Genomic DNA, 17,214 nt, shown 5'->3' with positions numbered 1-17,214 from the left:
GGATATGAAAAATAAAAATTACTTTCAAAGCGGTACCTATTACATTCTGAAGTAGTAAGATTCAGGTAATAACGAGACAACAAAAATAATTTTACAAGAGATACATTTGCTAGTATTTGAATAGCGAGACAAGAACTGTACCCCACTTCTGTAGTGGTTACTTCTATAAAATACATAAGGCATAGAGCTAACCAGTTAGTGCTGCTGTATTGCTTTCAGAAGCAAACAGAAAAAAGAGATTACAGCAGGTTTCACTGAGGAGTAACAGTAGTGTAACAAAATCTAACATTTTTAGCTTCCAGGAAAAAAGACGACAAAACTTTGGGTCCCAGATGAAGAAGTGTCTCCTGAAACACTTGTCAAAGTAAGTAGCATTTTCTGTAATTGATAAAGATAATAAAATTAAATGTCTGTGTTCCTACCGCTATCAACTCTATTTCCTTGTCACCTTTATTAAAGTAAAAAGGAGAACCTATTTCTAAATTAATGGCTTCGTAAGATAAAACATCTTAAGATTGATAGAAGAAAATATTTTTATTTTGGGAGCATTTTCTTTTATAAAATGAATGCAGTAAATATACACATCATTGACGTTTCACTGTTATTTATTATATCTTTATGTAAGCATTGCACATGAAATCCATTCCAGATGTTAAAACAAATGAAGTTAGTTTGTTTTATTTTCCTGTTCAGCAGGAATTAAACATCATAAAGACGTTTTCCCCTTTTTTCTTTCTTTTGAATTTTTAGGACATTTCAATAGACTCTTAGTGATGTTTTGGAATATGGAAAAAGTTGTTTTTGAATTTGCATTCTTCTCAAATGAGTACATGTGTTACATTGTATGTAGAAGAGTAATGTGCATTAAAGAAAATATTCTTTTTTTTACCTGTGCTTAAAAATGTAATCTGAATCTTGATCTTTCTCTGATATAAATTTATTATTGCCGTTTCTATTCTTGCTGGTAGTTCTTTTTTCACTCAAACAGACTTAGTCTCTACAGCATATGTCTTTTGTTTTTAAATGTCCTTCCTTCAGATCAGGGAGAGTTTGTAGTTTATCATCATGCATCTTTCTAACTACAGAAGATATGCTTCATATCGTGCTGTTTTCAAGTTAATTAGAGCAGTTATTTAATTTCCAATTCCTTTTGAATAAAGTTGCTCAGATGATCTTAAGAGACTCTGCTTTCTCTATTGAAGTTGTTAAACTCTTTGCACATTAATGCTTCCTGGTCTGCTAGTTTAGTAAGTTCCTTGGTTTCCAAGTTGGTACCAAAATAATTACTGGAAACCAGTTCTGTTTGGAGCTGCTTTCTTAGCTTTTTACTCATTCAGCTACAGCAAAGACATTTTTCCTATGCATGCAATGCTGTAGTTACGTAGTAGACTCCTAAACCTGCTGATTTAAAATAGACATGGTTTCACTCCAGTGATTGTGTGTCACTTGGCATAGTCAGTGTTGCTTGATATATTCATTTTTGAAGAGATTTTGGAGCTTTAAAATGTGCTTTTTGTTGATAAAACTTTTCATACAGCTTGGCTATTTGGAAGTGAAATTGGCTTATAGGAAATCCTAGGGCAACTTGGAGTTGAAGCTAAGCTCAAAAACTGCAAAAAGCATTTGTTGGCAAGTGAAAACAGGTTATTGTGAACACTGATCTGCAAATTTAATTAACATTTTTTACCACTGCAAAACCTATATTTGATGAAGAGTGCAGGCCACACCATTAGTTTAGAAATGGATCTGTGACTGTATTTTCACTGGTTTTAAAAGCCTTTCTCCCCTCTTGTAATGTAATAGTGTAATACATCTAATGACTGTCTTAAAGCTAGCAAGATTAATTATGAATATTTCAGTGTGCCATGCAGCTAGATTGAGTCTTACATAGTAGCAGTAATATTTCTTGTTTCTGTCTATATATCCTACAGTGTTAGGTTTCTGTTTCTCTAGCTGTGTTTTATGTAGGCAGTTTTCCATTTTTTGTTACTATGCTAACCTTGAAGTTCTGTGATATTTCTGTGGTATTTGTGGCTCTCAAGACTTGAGTAGAAGAAATTTGAGTAACCTGTTGTAGATGTACATGGATGTAGTAAGGAGACTGTTTCCAGGATTGTTTTCGAGGATTACTAGAAGGGATGGGAGCCCATTATGTTATTATAGTAGAGGTAATGATGGTAACTTAGATGAGAGAAAAAGGCTATAATTTACTGTTGATTTGTTTGTTAATTTTCATTTTTAAAGGTTAATGTTTATTTGCTGCTGATTGTTTATGTAAAGCTAGTTATTAATTTCAGTTCCCTTAGATGACAGCCAGTGATACATCATTTCTGGAGAAAAAAAGTGATCATGTACTCTTGTTTTTGATTGCACTTAAAATACACCTAATTCATGTTGTGCTGTCGTATGTGGTGGTAAGGAGTAATTTGTGACTTCTCATGCTGCATATAATCAAAGCCTTAACTTCTGATATCAGAGAATTCTAGTCTCATAGAACATAAAGTGAAACAAGAGATTCAGAGTAGATATAAGGAAGGAACTGTTCAGAGTTGGGCAGGTTGCCAAGAGGCTGTGCAATCTCCATTCTTGGAGGATTTCAACACCAAAATGAGTGAAACTAACTTCATAGTTGATCTTCCTTTTAGATTGGACTGGGGATAATCTGAAATTCCTTCCACCCTGAATTATTTTTGATGTTTATCCTATTTGGCTGCAAAAATAAAATTTAAAACATGGAGGTGGTGCAAACTCATGTTCAGGTAGCTTGATGCAGTGGGTAAGGTTTTTCATGTCCCCTACTAATTAATTTTATTGGAATATTTAATTCTGAAGCATTGTTGTAATGTTGTCAAAACATCATTAACAGCAGCAGAGAAATAAGGAACAGAGAGGAAAGATAAGAAAATTCTGAAGGACTTGGGTTTAGGACTTGCTATGTGATTGCATGACTTGAGTAGCAGGCTTCTTGAAAACTAGGGGGAAGGAACTGTGGAGAGGAAGGGAGAAGCAAAGATTAAAATAAAAATTGGTTGGGAGCTGACCAGAGATGCAGGAGCACAAGACAGCATGTGGCTGTTCCCTGACTAAATTTGTATGCACAGTAGTCTGGTGTTAATGAAGTTATGCAGTTCTAGGAGTGAAGATTCATATACATGCTTACTTGAAGACCACATAGAACTGTAATGTTTCTGTCTTCACAACAAATGGGAGACAGTAATGATACAAGTACTGATTGTAACATGAAGTAATTAAATAGATAGACTGCCAAAACTGCTGCTGCTATTATTGTCATCATCATCATCTTCTAGTGGATAACTACAAACTGCTTCAGGGATACCTGAATACCAATTGAGGGATAGGACAGGACTGAATTTCATTTCTGTTCCACAAATTTGATTTGTGATTTTACTTCTTGATAGCCTGCCTCCTGCTGGTGTTCCCAATATACTTAATTCTGTTGGTGGAATAGGTGGGCTGTGGTGCTAAAAATAAACTTGTAAAAATAACAGTGACAGAATTTAGAGATCTGAAGGTACCACTGTGTTCAGTCATGAGGGAGGTCATATTATGAACTTCATTCAGTAATATTTTGACTATTAAGTTGATAGAACTTTGTCTTTCAGGGAAAAAGGAATTCTAAGTAACTATGTATAATCACACATTAAAAGAGAGTGATTGGATTGAGCATGTAGTAGGTTCCTTCCAGTGCTAGCTTTGTATTTAGTTTTTTTATATTTATGTTTAGATTTTGTAGAGCTCTTGAATTTTATGTTCTGGATTTCTCTCCAGCCCTCCCACCTCCCAAGAATGTCTACTTGTTTTAGATGAACACTTTCATTTTGCTGTAAGAAAATATTCCTCTTTCTGTTTTCATTACTGTCTCTACTCTCATACAGAAGGAAAACTAAAGACAGAGAGATTCAGATAATAAATTTAATCTCCAAATTCATGTTTTACTTTCACTAAAGAAATTAGAAATTATTCAGTGTTTCATGATAGCTGCTAGATTCTGCATACTTTTAGAAGCTTGCCTCAAAAGACTCAGTATTTCCATTGGCAAAGGACAAGTTATCTTAAGTAACAGGCTTTGAGACTTTTCTTTAAATAGCTAAGAAAGAAATATTCTTTTCCAGAGCCAGTTATCTTAATGCAGGTTAATACTGTACTGATCGAAATGTAAATTAGAAACCACTTTGTAGACATTTCTTAAATAATTTCATATTCAAATATAACATACGTAAGGACTTCATAGGGATTATTAAAGCATACGAATTCTGTGAGCATAGGAATGTTTCACATTTAGATCCAATAATATTTTCTTAAGTATACATAGTTTGCCGATCACAAATGTTTGGTAGATGTAAGGTCAATTAAGACAATGTTTTCACAGGACAGAATGTGATTGTGTAGCGAAAGAAACTGCCAGAACTTTAACTAAATGTCGTATTACTTCAATTTGCTGTAATTAATGTCAAAGATTGTCAGTTTCTAATTTTTATCTTCATTTTTATCTGCCTAGTTGTCTTTCAGTAGTGGGCACAGTATTTTAAATGATGTTTTGCAGTCTTATCAAACATATATTCTTAGTAAAAAGCACTTGAGAAAACACTAGTTAAAATGATAGATTATTTTAAATAGTTATGATGTTATAATATGTCTATAATATATATAATAGTGGGTACATTATGTTTATGAATGTCTTACATACGAAATATTTTATCCTTATTTTCCAAATGAGACACATGATGTGACTTGACATTTGCATATCAAAATCTTTCAGATTCAGGCCATCAAGATGATGGTTCGATGGTTGCTAGGAATGAAGAACAATCACAGTAAATCAGGAACGTCTACTCTAAGATTGCTAACAACAATATTACACAGTGATGGAGATTTGACAGAGCAGGGGAAAATTAGGTATGTAACAAATGGTAACATTTTGATGTCTTTGGTAATGCAATAGGTAAAGTACATGAATTTTAGTCAAAGTAATACTTAACTGTTCTGTTACTGTATAAGAATCTTTATATGATTTGTTTTTTAAGAACTCAATGATAAGCTTGGCTGAATTCCTGCAGAAGTTTGCTGAGTCGTAGTTTATTTTAACACCCTAGATACAGCTGTATTTTAATGTCTTTTTCTGTTTTATCTTCTTTAAACAGCTGTTACTCAGACTGCAAAAATAAACTTACTCTGTACCACTGAAAATGGGTTTTAAATTTTTTTGTGTCACTTATTGTTGCCGATGTACCAGTTGTTGTGTGTGGTCAAAATCCATAAACAACCTTTCTCATAAAACACATTTGCCAGCGTACTGCCAATGTATTGTTTTCAGCATGTTGCCAGAAACCAGGTGGGAATAGCTAGTACAGGCACTTCTGTTTGAAGGCAGACTTTATTCCCTGGAGGTCTCTGAAAGTGAAATAAAGTTGGAAATATGTAAAGAAGATTAATTCTCAATAAATAATTTCTCTTTTAGCTGGCTGTTAGACAATTTATTTGTTTCACTGCTGATTTTCTTGATCCTCTGCTGTAGAAGTGACAAGTTTTCAGACATTATTGTTTTCCAAATATTGAAAACTTGTGTCTGCAGAAGCTGTTAAATGCATGCGTGGATTGTGCCAGTAAGAGTAAAAAGATTTTAATTTTGGGGCAGAGTTAAATGTTGTACAGCCATCTGCAAATTTAAGCCTATGTTGTGTGTGTAAAGCTGACACTCATCTTTGTAGTAATGTGTGGGCTTTCTTAAAATTTCTCATAAATAGTTGTTTTATCGTTTTTACGTACATCATATTACATCATATTTTACATTTATCGTATTACATTCTGTAAAATGACCATCTGTGGCAGTTACAAGGGAACTAAGTAACACGTAGCTTTTCAGCATAACTGTTTGGAGCTCATTGGCTTATCCAGTCCAGTAGCTTTGTGAAAAGGGGTCCAAGATAACTGATTATTACAGAGTGGTCCATTCTGACAAACATGAGATCATGCAAAAATGGCAGGAGACCAGTATGAATGAACAAAGGCTCCTGTAAAAACCTTGTAAGTAGGTTACCTACTTCCTAGGTAACCTAGGAAGAATACAGAGGTGCTGTCTGAGCAAGTGGGGACAACATTAGGATAGTCAAAGCCCATCTGGAATTAAATCTGCCGAGGGATGTCAAAGACAACAAGGAGGGCTTGTAAATAGGTGACAAAAGGAAGACTAGGGAAGGTATGCACCCACTGCTGAATGGGACAAGAGGCTTGATGATGCAGGATGTGGAAAGGCTGGGGTATTGAATGTTGTCTTTGTCTCAGCCTTTACTAGCAAAACCAGCCTCAGGAATCAGAATCATAGGATTGCTCAGGTTGGGAATGACATTAAAGATCATCAAGTCCAACTGCAACCTGAATTACTACCCTAACTCTAACAACCCACTGCTAAATCATGTCCCTGAGCACAACATCCAAACGGTTTTTAAACACATCCAGGGATGGTGACTCAACCACCTGCCCGGAAGCCCTATTCCAGTCTCAGGCTCTAGAGAACAGGGGTATGTCTGGAGAAAACTAAAGCCAACTCTTGGTGGAATAGAACCAGTCAGGGTTATAACTTAAGCCACCCAGACAAACATTAAGTCCATGACCCTTTATCAGAAGACCCTAAAAACTTGACTGTAGGCCAGTCAGACTCACCTTCATCCTTAGAGAGTGGAGCGATTAATTCTAGAAACCATTTCCAGGTACTTGAAAGTCATCAAAAGTAGTTAGCTTGGATTTAACAATAGGAAGTCATGCTTGACCAACTTGATAATGCTTTTCAACACTTGTGTCCTTTAATGATGACGGAATCGACTGCACCCTCAGCAAATTTGCTGACGACACCAAGCTGAGTGGTGTGGTCGACACAGAGGAAGGAAGGGATGACATTCAGAGGGACCTCGAGAGGCTAGAAAAGTGGGCCTGGGTGAACCTGATGAGGTTCTGCACGGCAAAGTGCAGAGTTTTGCACTGGGGCTGGAGGAATCCCAGGCATCCATACAGACTGGAAGGAGCAGTTCTTGAGAGCAGCCCTGTGAAGAAGGACCTGGGGGTCTTGATAGATAAAAAGCTTAACATGAGCCAGCAGTGTGCCCTTGCGGCTAGGAAGGCAAATGGTATCCTGGGCTCTATCAAAAGAGGGGTGGCCAGCAGGGATAGGGAGGTGATTGTCCCCCTCTACTCTGCTCTTGTGAGGCTCCATCTGGAGTACTGTGTCCAAGTGTGGAGCTCCCAGTACAAAAAAGACAGGGAGCTGTTGGAGAGGGTCCAGAGGAGAGCCACAAAGATGATCAGGGGACTGGAGCACCTCCCCTATGAAGACAGGCTAAGGGAGCTGGGCTTGTTCAGCCTGGAGAAAAGAAGGCTATGGGGTGACCTCATTGCAGGCTTTCAGTACCTAAAGAGCCTACAAACAGGAGGGGAATCAACTATTTGAAAGGGTAGATAACAGCAGGACGAGGGGAAATGATTTTAAGTTGAGGGAGGGGAGATTTAGGTTTGACATCAGGAGGAAATTCTTTACAGAGAGAGTGGTAAGGTACTGGAACAGGCTGTCCAGAGAGGTTGTGGATGCCCCATCCCTGGAGGTGTTCAAGGCCAGATTGGATGGAGCCCTGGGCAGCCTGGTCTAGTATTAAATGGGGAGGTTGGTGGCCCTGCCTGTGGCAGGGGGGTTGGAGCATCATGATCCTTGAGGTCCCTTCCAACCCTGTGATTCTGTGATTAAGATCCTCATAAAGAAGCTGATGAAGCATGGGCTGGATGAGTAGATAATGAGATGAACTTAAAACTGTCTGAATGGTCAAGTCCAAAACATGGTAATCAATGGCACAAAGTCTTAGTCTGGTGTACTTAAGAGGTCAGTCTCTTTAACACGTTCCTTAATGGTCTGGGTTATGAGACAGTGTACCTTTAGCAAGTTTGCTGGTGGCACAAAACTGAGAGAAGTGGCTGATATGCCAGAGAGACGTGATGCCGTCTAGAAAGATGGAAACAGGGCTGGATAGATATGCTGACAGGAACCTCACGAAGTTCAACAGTGGGAATTGCAAAGTCCTGCACTTGGGAAGGAATAATCCCATGTACCAGTACATACTGGGAGCTGCCTAGCTGGAAAGCAGAAAGGGGCCTGCGAGTCATGTCCAGTTGAACATGAGCCAGCTGTGTGCCTTGATGGCAAGAAAGGCAGTCAGCATAATGGGCTTCAGTCGGTGGAGTGTTGCCAGCAAGCTGGGGAAGATCATTTTTCTCTACACTGGCACCGCTGAGGCCTCACCTAGGGTTCTGTGTTCAGAACAGTGCCAGGACTAGAGACAGTGAGCATGAACTGAAACACAGGAGGTTCTGTTTGAGCATAAGAACATTTTTTCCTATTGCGTAGGTGTCTGACCACTGGCACGTGTTGCTCAAAGAGGTGGTGGAGTCTCCCTCATTGAAGATAGTCAAAAGCTGCCTAGATATGCTCTAGGCAACCTACTGGCTGTCCCTGCTTTAGCAGCCATGTTTGGCTAGCTGACCTGTAGTGGTTCCATCTAACCACAGCTATTCTGTGATGCCCGGTATTGCACTTTCAAAAGTTCCAACATGCAAGGAACACAGTTCTGCATTGGGTCTACTTTTGTTAGCTATAGTACTTGTGCTAAAAAGTAACTTCATAAACTGAAGCAGGGAAAATGATGCTTCAGGCACATTAGTTCTACACAGAGCTTCTTGATATCTGGCTGACACTTCCAGACCTTTATGCCTTATCCTTTGAAAATGCAATGGCAGCATGTGTTGGATTTCTGAGATGGAAATCTGATGCTTCTTTCAGATTACTGTAGGCTTTGAAAAGAGAAAAACTCCATGCAGTGCAGAATCTTGCCTTCTGAACTACTAAATCTGCTGCTGTTCTGTGTAGAGTCAATATTTGTGTTTGTGGCTTGCATTTGTCTTTTAAATAATAATGTGTAATTTGCTAAAGATAATTGAATTACATGAAAGTGGCTGGGTTCAGGACACATTTGACCTCTTGTAGGCTGAAAGTCATGTTGTAATCACTGTTATTGTCATTCACTTTGGTGTTATAAAGTGTTCTAATCTTATTGTTCCACATCATTAGAAGGTTGAACTAAAGATTCTGGAACAAGTATTTCTTAATCAACCATACAAATGATTCAGATCTCAACTCTTTAAATCTACACAGCTATACTTTTTCAGTGACCATGTGAAGGTATGGGATTTATTAAATTTCAAAGCATGATTCAGTGTAGAGTATGGTGTGAAGACAAGGACTTGCTTGGAAAAGAAACAAATGAATCCTGTCTCTTCATCTTTCTCATTTTGACATAGAGAGATTGTTGACTTTGTTGAATTGCTTTTAATTACTTTGAAATGTTAACACAGGTAAATTAAATTCACTGGTGTCAGGAATAGTTTGTTTAATATTGAATTTTGTCAATAAACACTATCTCAGTGGTGGTTTCCAGGATTTATTTTTGATTTATTTATTAATTACGAACACTTCTATAAGTTCAAAATTCAATATGATATCAATTCTTCTATTTCTGATTAGTAAAAATAGCCAAGCTGGATATTACATGTCTTATTTGTAGAAGAATTTTAATCTATAATGAGCATAAAGTAAGAGCATTGGAGGATGCTAGCAGTTACCCAAAGAATTTATACCAAATATGAACCTGCATTGAGACTTTTGGAAAGGCAGTCTGTATTTTTCCTTACTGAAGCTTACCAGGGAAAAAAATTATGTTAATCAATTAGAATTAAGCTTTTAGAATTTCATGGTATATAATAATAACCTGCTATGCCATCTGACACACAACATTGTCAGAGAGTCTTTTTTGAAGAAACATTTTATTCTGTGGGAAATGAAAGATGCTTACAAAATTGGGCACTGGTATTTATACCCTGTGGAGGAAAAGGAAAATCTTAACTATCAGTTTGTGAAGTGAGAGGTGATTATACACTAGATGTATTGAAGACACATTTATTTGGGTTAGCTTTGTGCATCCCAACACAGTATTTTGCACTTGATAACATCTTTCTGTGTGATTGCATTTCTGTTCTGATTTCAAACATCTGGTCTTCAACAACAATAATAGCACTCAGAAAATAAATGTCCAGGTCCCCCTGGACTCTTAGGGAGTTTCTGATATGACAAGGGCATCTGTAGTGTTAATTTTCAAAATGCCAAGAAGTAATTGAAAACAATAGATACATCAGACTGAAATTTTAATTTCTGCTTTAAATTGTGTATGTTGGGACAGTACAGATTGGAAAGTGTTTGGTTAAGACCATTTGATAAAAGATAAATCCTTTATTTAGGGTTTCATTTTAGTGTAATTCTCCTGGGTAATAGGATAGATCTGATCTTCATCTTTAATCATAAAAATACGTAACTGTCACTGTTCCTCCTTCCTGCAGCATGCTCACGTGCTTACAGGTATTTCTGGGATACAGGAACATGTTGGATATACTCCACAAAATTTTAGCCAACTTGTACGTGAAATATCTTTTGATTCAGTTTTCAGAATTAAATGCAATTGCTGCCAAAGCTAAGGAACACTGAAAGTTCTAAATTTCATTTCTTTGGCTCTTTCATTCTGTACCACTAAGTTATTTTCAGTTGTCACTGGTGTACAAAAATTAAGGTTTTTTTGGATTCACTTATCAGAGTAGATGCAACTTATCACAGTAGATGCAACTTAAAATGAAATTTAGTATTTGAGGATTAAATGTTAATCTTCCTGTTCTGTTTGAAATGTAGTGTAGTATTGTCCTCCGCTCATCATCTATTTGATTTTTCCATAAAATACTGAGGTGTTTATAAGATCTGATTAGATAACATGAAAGTTTAAGCTCTTCAGGTATTTTTATTCTGTTTAACAGTGGCTTTTAATCTTTAAAAGCCTTGTACAGTTTTCATGGTAATAATAATGTTTAGGAGTACAGTGCTTGCTGTCCCTAAGAATGAAGGGGAAACGGTTAAGAAATTAAATTATATTAGTCCTGCTTGAATGAGTGATTATTTTTAATTTGGAATGCAATTTGATTATTGCTCCAAAATATCAAAGGAATAGACAGCACTTACTACTACTGGGTATAATTCATTAGTGAGAATTTTAAGTGAGACACAGAACTTTTTATTTTACTGCTTGATCCAAAGAAAGGCAGTAGTAATGTAGTTTTACTGAGTTAAAATTTCTAAGAGTGAAAGCCAAACTAAGCTTATTAATGGACTTGTTATGTGGATATCAATTTGTAAAGCTAATGTGAAAATACTTTTGATATTCTGAGGACCTTTGTAAACGTGGTTATAGTCTGTAGAAAAAATCGCTTTCAATATGAAAAATAGCAAATGCTTGGAGTGTTTTGCTGTGTAGGAATACAGTTTGCATGTACAATTCAAGTAATAGTGCTTCCAACACGTTAAAAATGTTTTTGGTTGTTACATCCTTTTTGTCTTAAAAGTACAATTCATTTGGTCACCTCTAAAAGTTTCTAATTAAAATAAATTTGTGTTGAGGTGCAGTGCGGATTTTGAGCTATCTATCCTTAGAAGAAAGTTTGGCAACTTTGGGGACTGGAAATTGGCTGTTTCCTTGGCAGGTGCCCCCTGCTGAAGGAAAACAAGCTTGTCGAACAGAAGTATGTCAGAGGTCTGTTGAGGTCTCTGAAAGGCAGCCTGTACTGATGTGTGCTAATCCAGCGCACAATTAAAATAGATTTACATCCGTGTTGTACTTCGAGGAAGTTCCAAGAAATATTTTCATTGCAAAGCTGGGTCAAGGGAATAGGTACGTGGTAATAGACTTCAACATCTGATAAAGTAGAAACAACTTCTGATATGAGCAGTTAGTTACTTGTGCTGTTGTCTGGGAACTGAGGCTGGGTAGAGGCCAACTCTGGAGATTTTTTCTTCTTTTTAAAATACTTATCTTTCAGCAATGCTAATTCACCAAAATTTAATTAAGTCAAATAATTCTACGTTCTTTTATTAACTCATAACCTATGTGCTTGTTTTTCAGTAAACCTGATATGTCTCGATTGAGGTTGGCTGCAGGTAGTGCTATTGTGAAGCTGGCACAAGAACCCTGTTACCATGAAATCATCACCTTGGAACAGTACCAGCTGTGTGCACTAGCCATAAATGTAAGGAAGTTGGGTGTGATGTGTGGGATATTGGCAAATATCTATATGTATGTGATGTTTGTTGCGTATACTTCTGCCAATCTGTATTTATGAAAAATCATCGGGTTTGACATGAATTTCTTTTTTCCAGTTCATAATCCTGAAAATTGATTTTTTGAGTGAGCATTAGATATGTTGGACTGCAGTGACAACATAGATAATTGTTTCTTGATAGTTGGGTAGAATGCATTTGGAACATGGAAATCTGTGAAGGTCATTGGTATGTTTAAAATTGCAGAAGAATTAGGAGCAATTCTGCATGAGATAAGGGAGCTGTCCCAAATTTCTGCCTTTGAGACTGAAGTAGCAGAAGGGAAATATCTTTCAAATTATAAGTGAAGACTTAGAATTTCTCTCCGTTCCTGTTTTTAAAGTTTTGTAAATTTTACAGTAATTGATTGACTTTTGTATTTGTTTACCAAAATTTAGAGTGTAAGCTCTTTCCGGACAGAAATTCTATGTTTACTGATCCATGAGGCATCTAATGGATTATGAATAATTATAAATAACTTTTATAGGTATTCTTGAGTTTTTCTGCTGTTTTCATCCTCCTTTCAGACTGTTGAGTTCAGATCCTCAGGTGCAGAGGATCTACACTTCAAGATTATTTATGTGGGAAATAATACAATCTGTATATGTGTTTTTCAAATATTTGCAGATATATGTGCACACATAAAATTATGCCAGGTACTAAAATTAATTTGCTGTTGGTAGGCACATAAGATCTTAGAACAATGTACAGTCCTTTTTGTCACTAGCAAGTCTAACCACAGAGTAGGGCACTCAGGTGACATTGAGGCCAACTCTGGTATTTTGTAACTTAATATACTGCAAATTTTCTTTAAGTGGACAGATCAAGAAGCAGATAAAACAAAAGGAAAAGCTTAATTTTTAAGGTTTATTATGGTTGCATTTGTTCTATTGTGTTTCTGTGCTTGATATTTAATGGATCTTTTTTTTGAGAGAGAGAATGCCACATTCTCTAATTGGAATTACTTGAGTGTAGAAAGCATAATTAAATGCTGTTGCCCATTGCTTTAATGTTGCAGTGGTAAACAGAAACTTTATGATGATTAAGTGCACATAGTTTTAGTCCTTTTAAAATAAGTAATGTATGTATTTCCCAAGCCTGTAATCTCCCCAGCAGCCAAGTTCTTTGTTTTACAGAACAAACTGACATGTTGGCAAAGCTTCATGTTGAAAGAGAGTAGAAAATGATGTTGATTACTTCAGTATTCAGAAGATTTTCAGATCAGATTTAAGATTTTAAGATAAGCTGTTGAAAATACAATTTTAGTTGTTTTGAGAATAAATATTTTTTGTTATTTGAGGTACATTAAAAATATCAAAAGCAAAAAGAACCATTAACCAAAAAAAAAAAAAAAAAAAAAAGAAAAAGAAACAAAACAGCAAACAAACTTGCTGAGATTCTTTCATAATCTCAGTTTGAGGGTGTTTTAATTATTTAAGCAAGTCTGTTAGTTTTCATGAATCAGTGTTATTTCTTAGGGAGGGATACAAGCCACTTTGCAAATACTTAAAAAAAAAAAAAAAAAAAAAAAGAGTATTGGAATTAAATTTAGAGGTTAAGCAGATAAAATTGGGCTATGTATAATTTGTAGTGGTATACTGGGGAAAAAGTGGTAGAGCTTGGCTGAGTTTGGTCCTCTTCCTCTCAGTGAACTTGTGTACTGAGCTGAATTTTTGGTTATTCCTGATATTAGGATATAAACAAATAAAAATCATTTCAAATTTTCTCACAATAGCATCAGTAATGAACTATATCTTACATTAAGTCTAATCTAAGAAGGATTTACTTCTTTGACACAGCAACTATACAGAAGCCTGTTCTAAGATTTCTAAAGACTTTAGACGTAAGTAGTATTAACGAATGGGAGAAGAGGGCTCCACCTCCTTAGCCTTCTGCTCAGGGGTGGATTTACTATGAAGGCAGGCCATATACAGATGAAATAGACCTTGAGTATGTCTTACAGGTAGAGTTTGCAGTTTGGGTTGCTGCTGCTTCATCAGTCAAGTCTGGCATTTGGAGGCTTTTTAAAAAATCTTTATATATTTATATATATATAAATATATAATAATTATATTTTAAAAATATTATTATATATTATAAATATATAATATTATATATATTTATATAATATTTATATATATTTTTTAATATATTTATATTTACCTCGTTTGTAAATTCAGCAGATTGGGTGTTACCAGTGACTACATCTTTGTCTCTGCTCTTCCTGTTGGCTGATAACTGGAAAACTCTCTAAATTTTAAAGCTGTCATTTAACCTAATAGGTATTTATTTTTGTTAATGTTTTTTCTTCATACTTAGAGATAACAAATCTTTCTTTCTCTTGATCGTTTTTGCTGGGATAAATAAGTTTACAATACATTTTCCTGCGCATTTTCCTCACCTGCATCTGTTAACTGTTTTTGGCCTTGAATGGTATCCTGACGTTTGTAGGTTGTTTTCATAAAGAGAATTTTGAAGTTAATATCTCCTCTGGGAATACATTGCTTAATAAATCATAAGAGTACACTTACTCCCCTTATTATTTTACTTTGTATTCATTGACAACTGTTGGTCACAAATTATACTCTTCTGTGGTCAGTCATGGTTCATAGGTTTCTAAATTATGATGGAAATGTTTGGTAGTCTCTTAAGCATGTGACCTTTAGTTCTGTTAAGTATTACTCTACTTCCAATGCTAATGGCTTGATGAACATTTGTGAAATTGCAATAATAAAATCAATAGTGGTTACTTATGATTAAACAGTGTTTCAATGCAGGCCTTTACCTTTGGCCACACAAACTGAGTGGTCCCATTATAAGCAATTTCTGTGCCTCTGTTCTTTGCCAAGTCAGGCCTTGGATCCTGAGTGTGGCATCTTTCTCCACAGTCTGAGACATAACTTTCTTCCTTGCCTTCAGGGAAACTCCAACTGATTAATTCAATTTAATTGTTTTGAATTGGTATTAAAAAAAAAAAAAACACCCAAGTATTTCTACGGTTTCTACATTTCTGTGGTTTCAGGATCTGAACTTGATTTTGACTTTGATTTTCAGCCTTCTGTGTTTTCTTTCACACTTTATATTAATTTTAGAAGGCTCACTGTTTGCTTTTTTGTTTTGTTTTTAATAGGATGAATGTTACCAAGTGAGACAAATATTTGCTCAGAAACTTCACAAAGGGCTTTCTAGACTACGGCTGCCACTAGAATATATGGCTATTTGTGCACTGTGTGCAAAAGATCCAGTGAAAGAGAGAAGAGCTCACGCTAGGCAGTGCCTTGTGAAGAACATAAATGTCAGAAGGGAGTATCTGAAGCAACATGCAGCAGTTAGTGGTAAGAGAATAGATGTCACTCTTTGGTACGAGTGCTAGAATTCAAAGGTTAATGTTAATGCACTGTGGAAATGTTTTCTATTTTAATGCACAGAATTGCTGCAAATTTTTAAGTTTTACTCACAGGTATCTAATGAAAACAGCAGAGTCCAGATTCTCTTTTGCACTTAAACAGACATGAGTGAGATCTTCCAGTTTCTTTAAGAGTTTTGTTAATGCTTATGCCTAAGTATACTGGAAGTGCAGCTGTTTTTCAAAGGCAGATCTGTATTGTTTGAATGTAATAGTTAATTATGTTTTAGTTGATGTAGCAATAATTAATTTCACTGAAGTAATTAATAATATGCAACCTTAGTGACATTTTAAAAGCTGCACTAAATTAACAGTCTTTGAGCTGCTGTACCAAGTAGCTTCTTATCTTGTCTTATGCTAGCAAAAGGCTGTATTTGTAGGCACTTCAGGATGAGTTCATCTAATTCTTTTCTTCCCAGTAACAACAGCCTGCTTTGAAGTTGTTATGGTGTAATGTTAGCTATTTTTCTCTTAAAATCATTCCTTGTCCCTTTTGACTATACAGATGACGATATTGTATGTGTGTGTTTGGCTACACTGGTGTACAGATGTATGATAACATCGACCTTTCTGAAGAGCTCATGACATTTTGAGGAAGTGTCTTTGAGAGTTTTATTTCTTTAGAGGATTACTGATTGTTCTCAGCTCTGACATTTGTGAAATGATGTGGATTTTTTTTTGTCTTGGGGTACACCTGTTTTGTGAATCTGTTCTTATGGATGCCGTCAGATAACGGATTTCATTCTGCATTTATGAATCACAGATTTTATTAGCTGTGTCAGTCTGTGTGCCTCAGTCCCATTAGACTTAGATCAGACAATAAGTCTGCAGAGAAATCCTTTTGTATGCTGTTAATTAAACTTGGGGGGGAAGCCAGTACATTCTCTCTCTCCTCAATAACAGGTAAAAAAGAAAACTGCATTCAGCAAAAGCCTCGGACTATTCCTCTTGAAAGCTTGAATGATCTTGAAAAATCATTTCAGTTATGGAGGAGGAAAGTATAATAGTTTTCGTATAGCAAAACATAATTGCTGATTTCCTAGTTGTACTGAGATAGATACTGCAGAGTTACTATGGAAAAGTCATTAGAAGCAATAAAGTGAAGCCTTGGTGTGTGAGACGTCTTGAATTCAGTAGGACCTCAAAGTGTGACTGACAGATTTTTTTTCTTGCTGAAAAAACTTACCTTGAGTGTTTCCACTGAATGGATTTACACTGTAACCCAGAAGAACTTCTAATTAGCTATAGCCTGCAGGATTTTTTGGGGGGTCACAGCGCTGATTCTGTGATACTCAGATTTACCAGTCTGAGATTTTATCAAACAAAAAGTCTTGAACCGTGTATTTCTTATGGAATTATTACTGCAGTGTAGTATAGATGAAACCCACTTCTGATAAGATCACACTGCTTACACATGTACCTCTCACACTTCTTACTGGCCATGCAGTAGCTCTTGCTAGTAATGACCCTAGTATGTACTTTGAAAAGCATCCACAAAAAGCTAAAGATGAGAATCTGCTTCTTTGGAAACACAGTTAGTTTTGTGGTTCTACAAGCCTGG

At 36.0% G+C, this 17,214-nt stretch overlaps 1 protein-coding gene across 1 annotated transcript in view; it reads left to right on the top strand.

Moving 5' to 3' along the window:
* PDS5B (PDS5 cohesin associated factor B) overlaps positions 1 to 17,214 on the top strand; it is a 110,708-nt gene that overhangs the window by 69,410 nt on the left and 24,084 nt on the right. Inside the window, 4 exon segments of the mRNA XM_085216047.1 lie at positions 296 to 364; positions 4,781 to 4,917; positions 12,054 to 12,177; positions 15,378 to 15,582. Of these exon segments, the coding sequence (XP_085072173.1) occupies positions 296 to 364; positions 4,781 to 4,917; positions 12,054 to 12,177; positions 15,378 to 15,582 (535 nt within the window).

This window comes from Meleagris gallopavo, chromosome 1 (genome assembly GCF_905368555.1).
Source record: "Meleagris gallopavo chromosome 1, MGAL_WU_HG_1.1, whole genome shotgun sequence".
Classification (NCBI taxonomy): Eukaryota; Metazoa; Chordata; class Aves; order Galliformes; family Phasianidae; genus Meleagris; species Meleagris gallopavo.
This window is presented reverse-complemented; position numbering and strand designations above follow the sequence as displayed.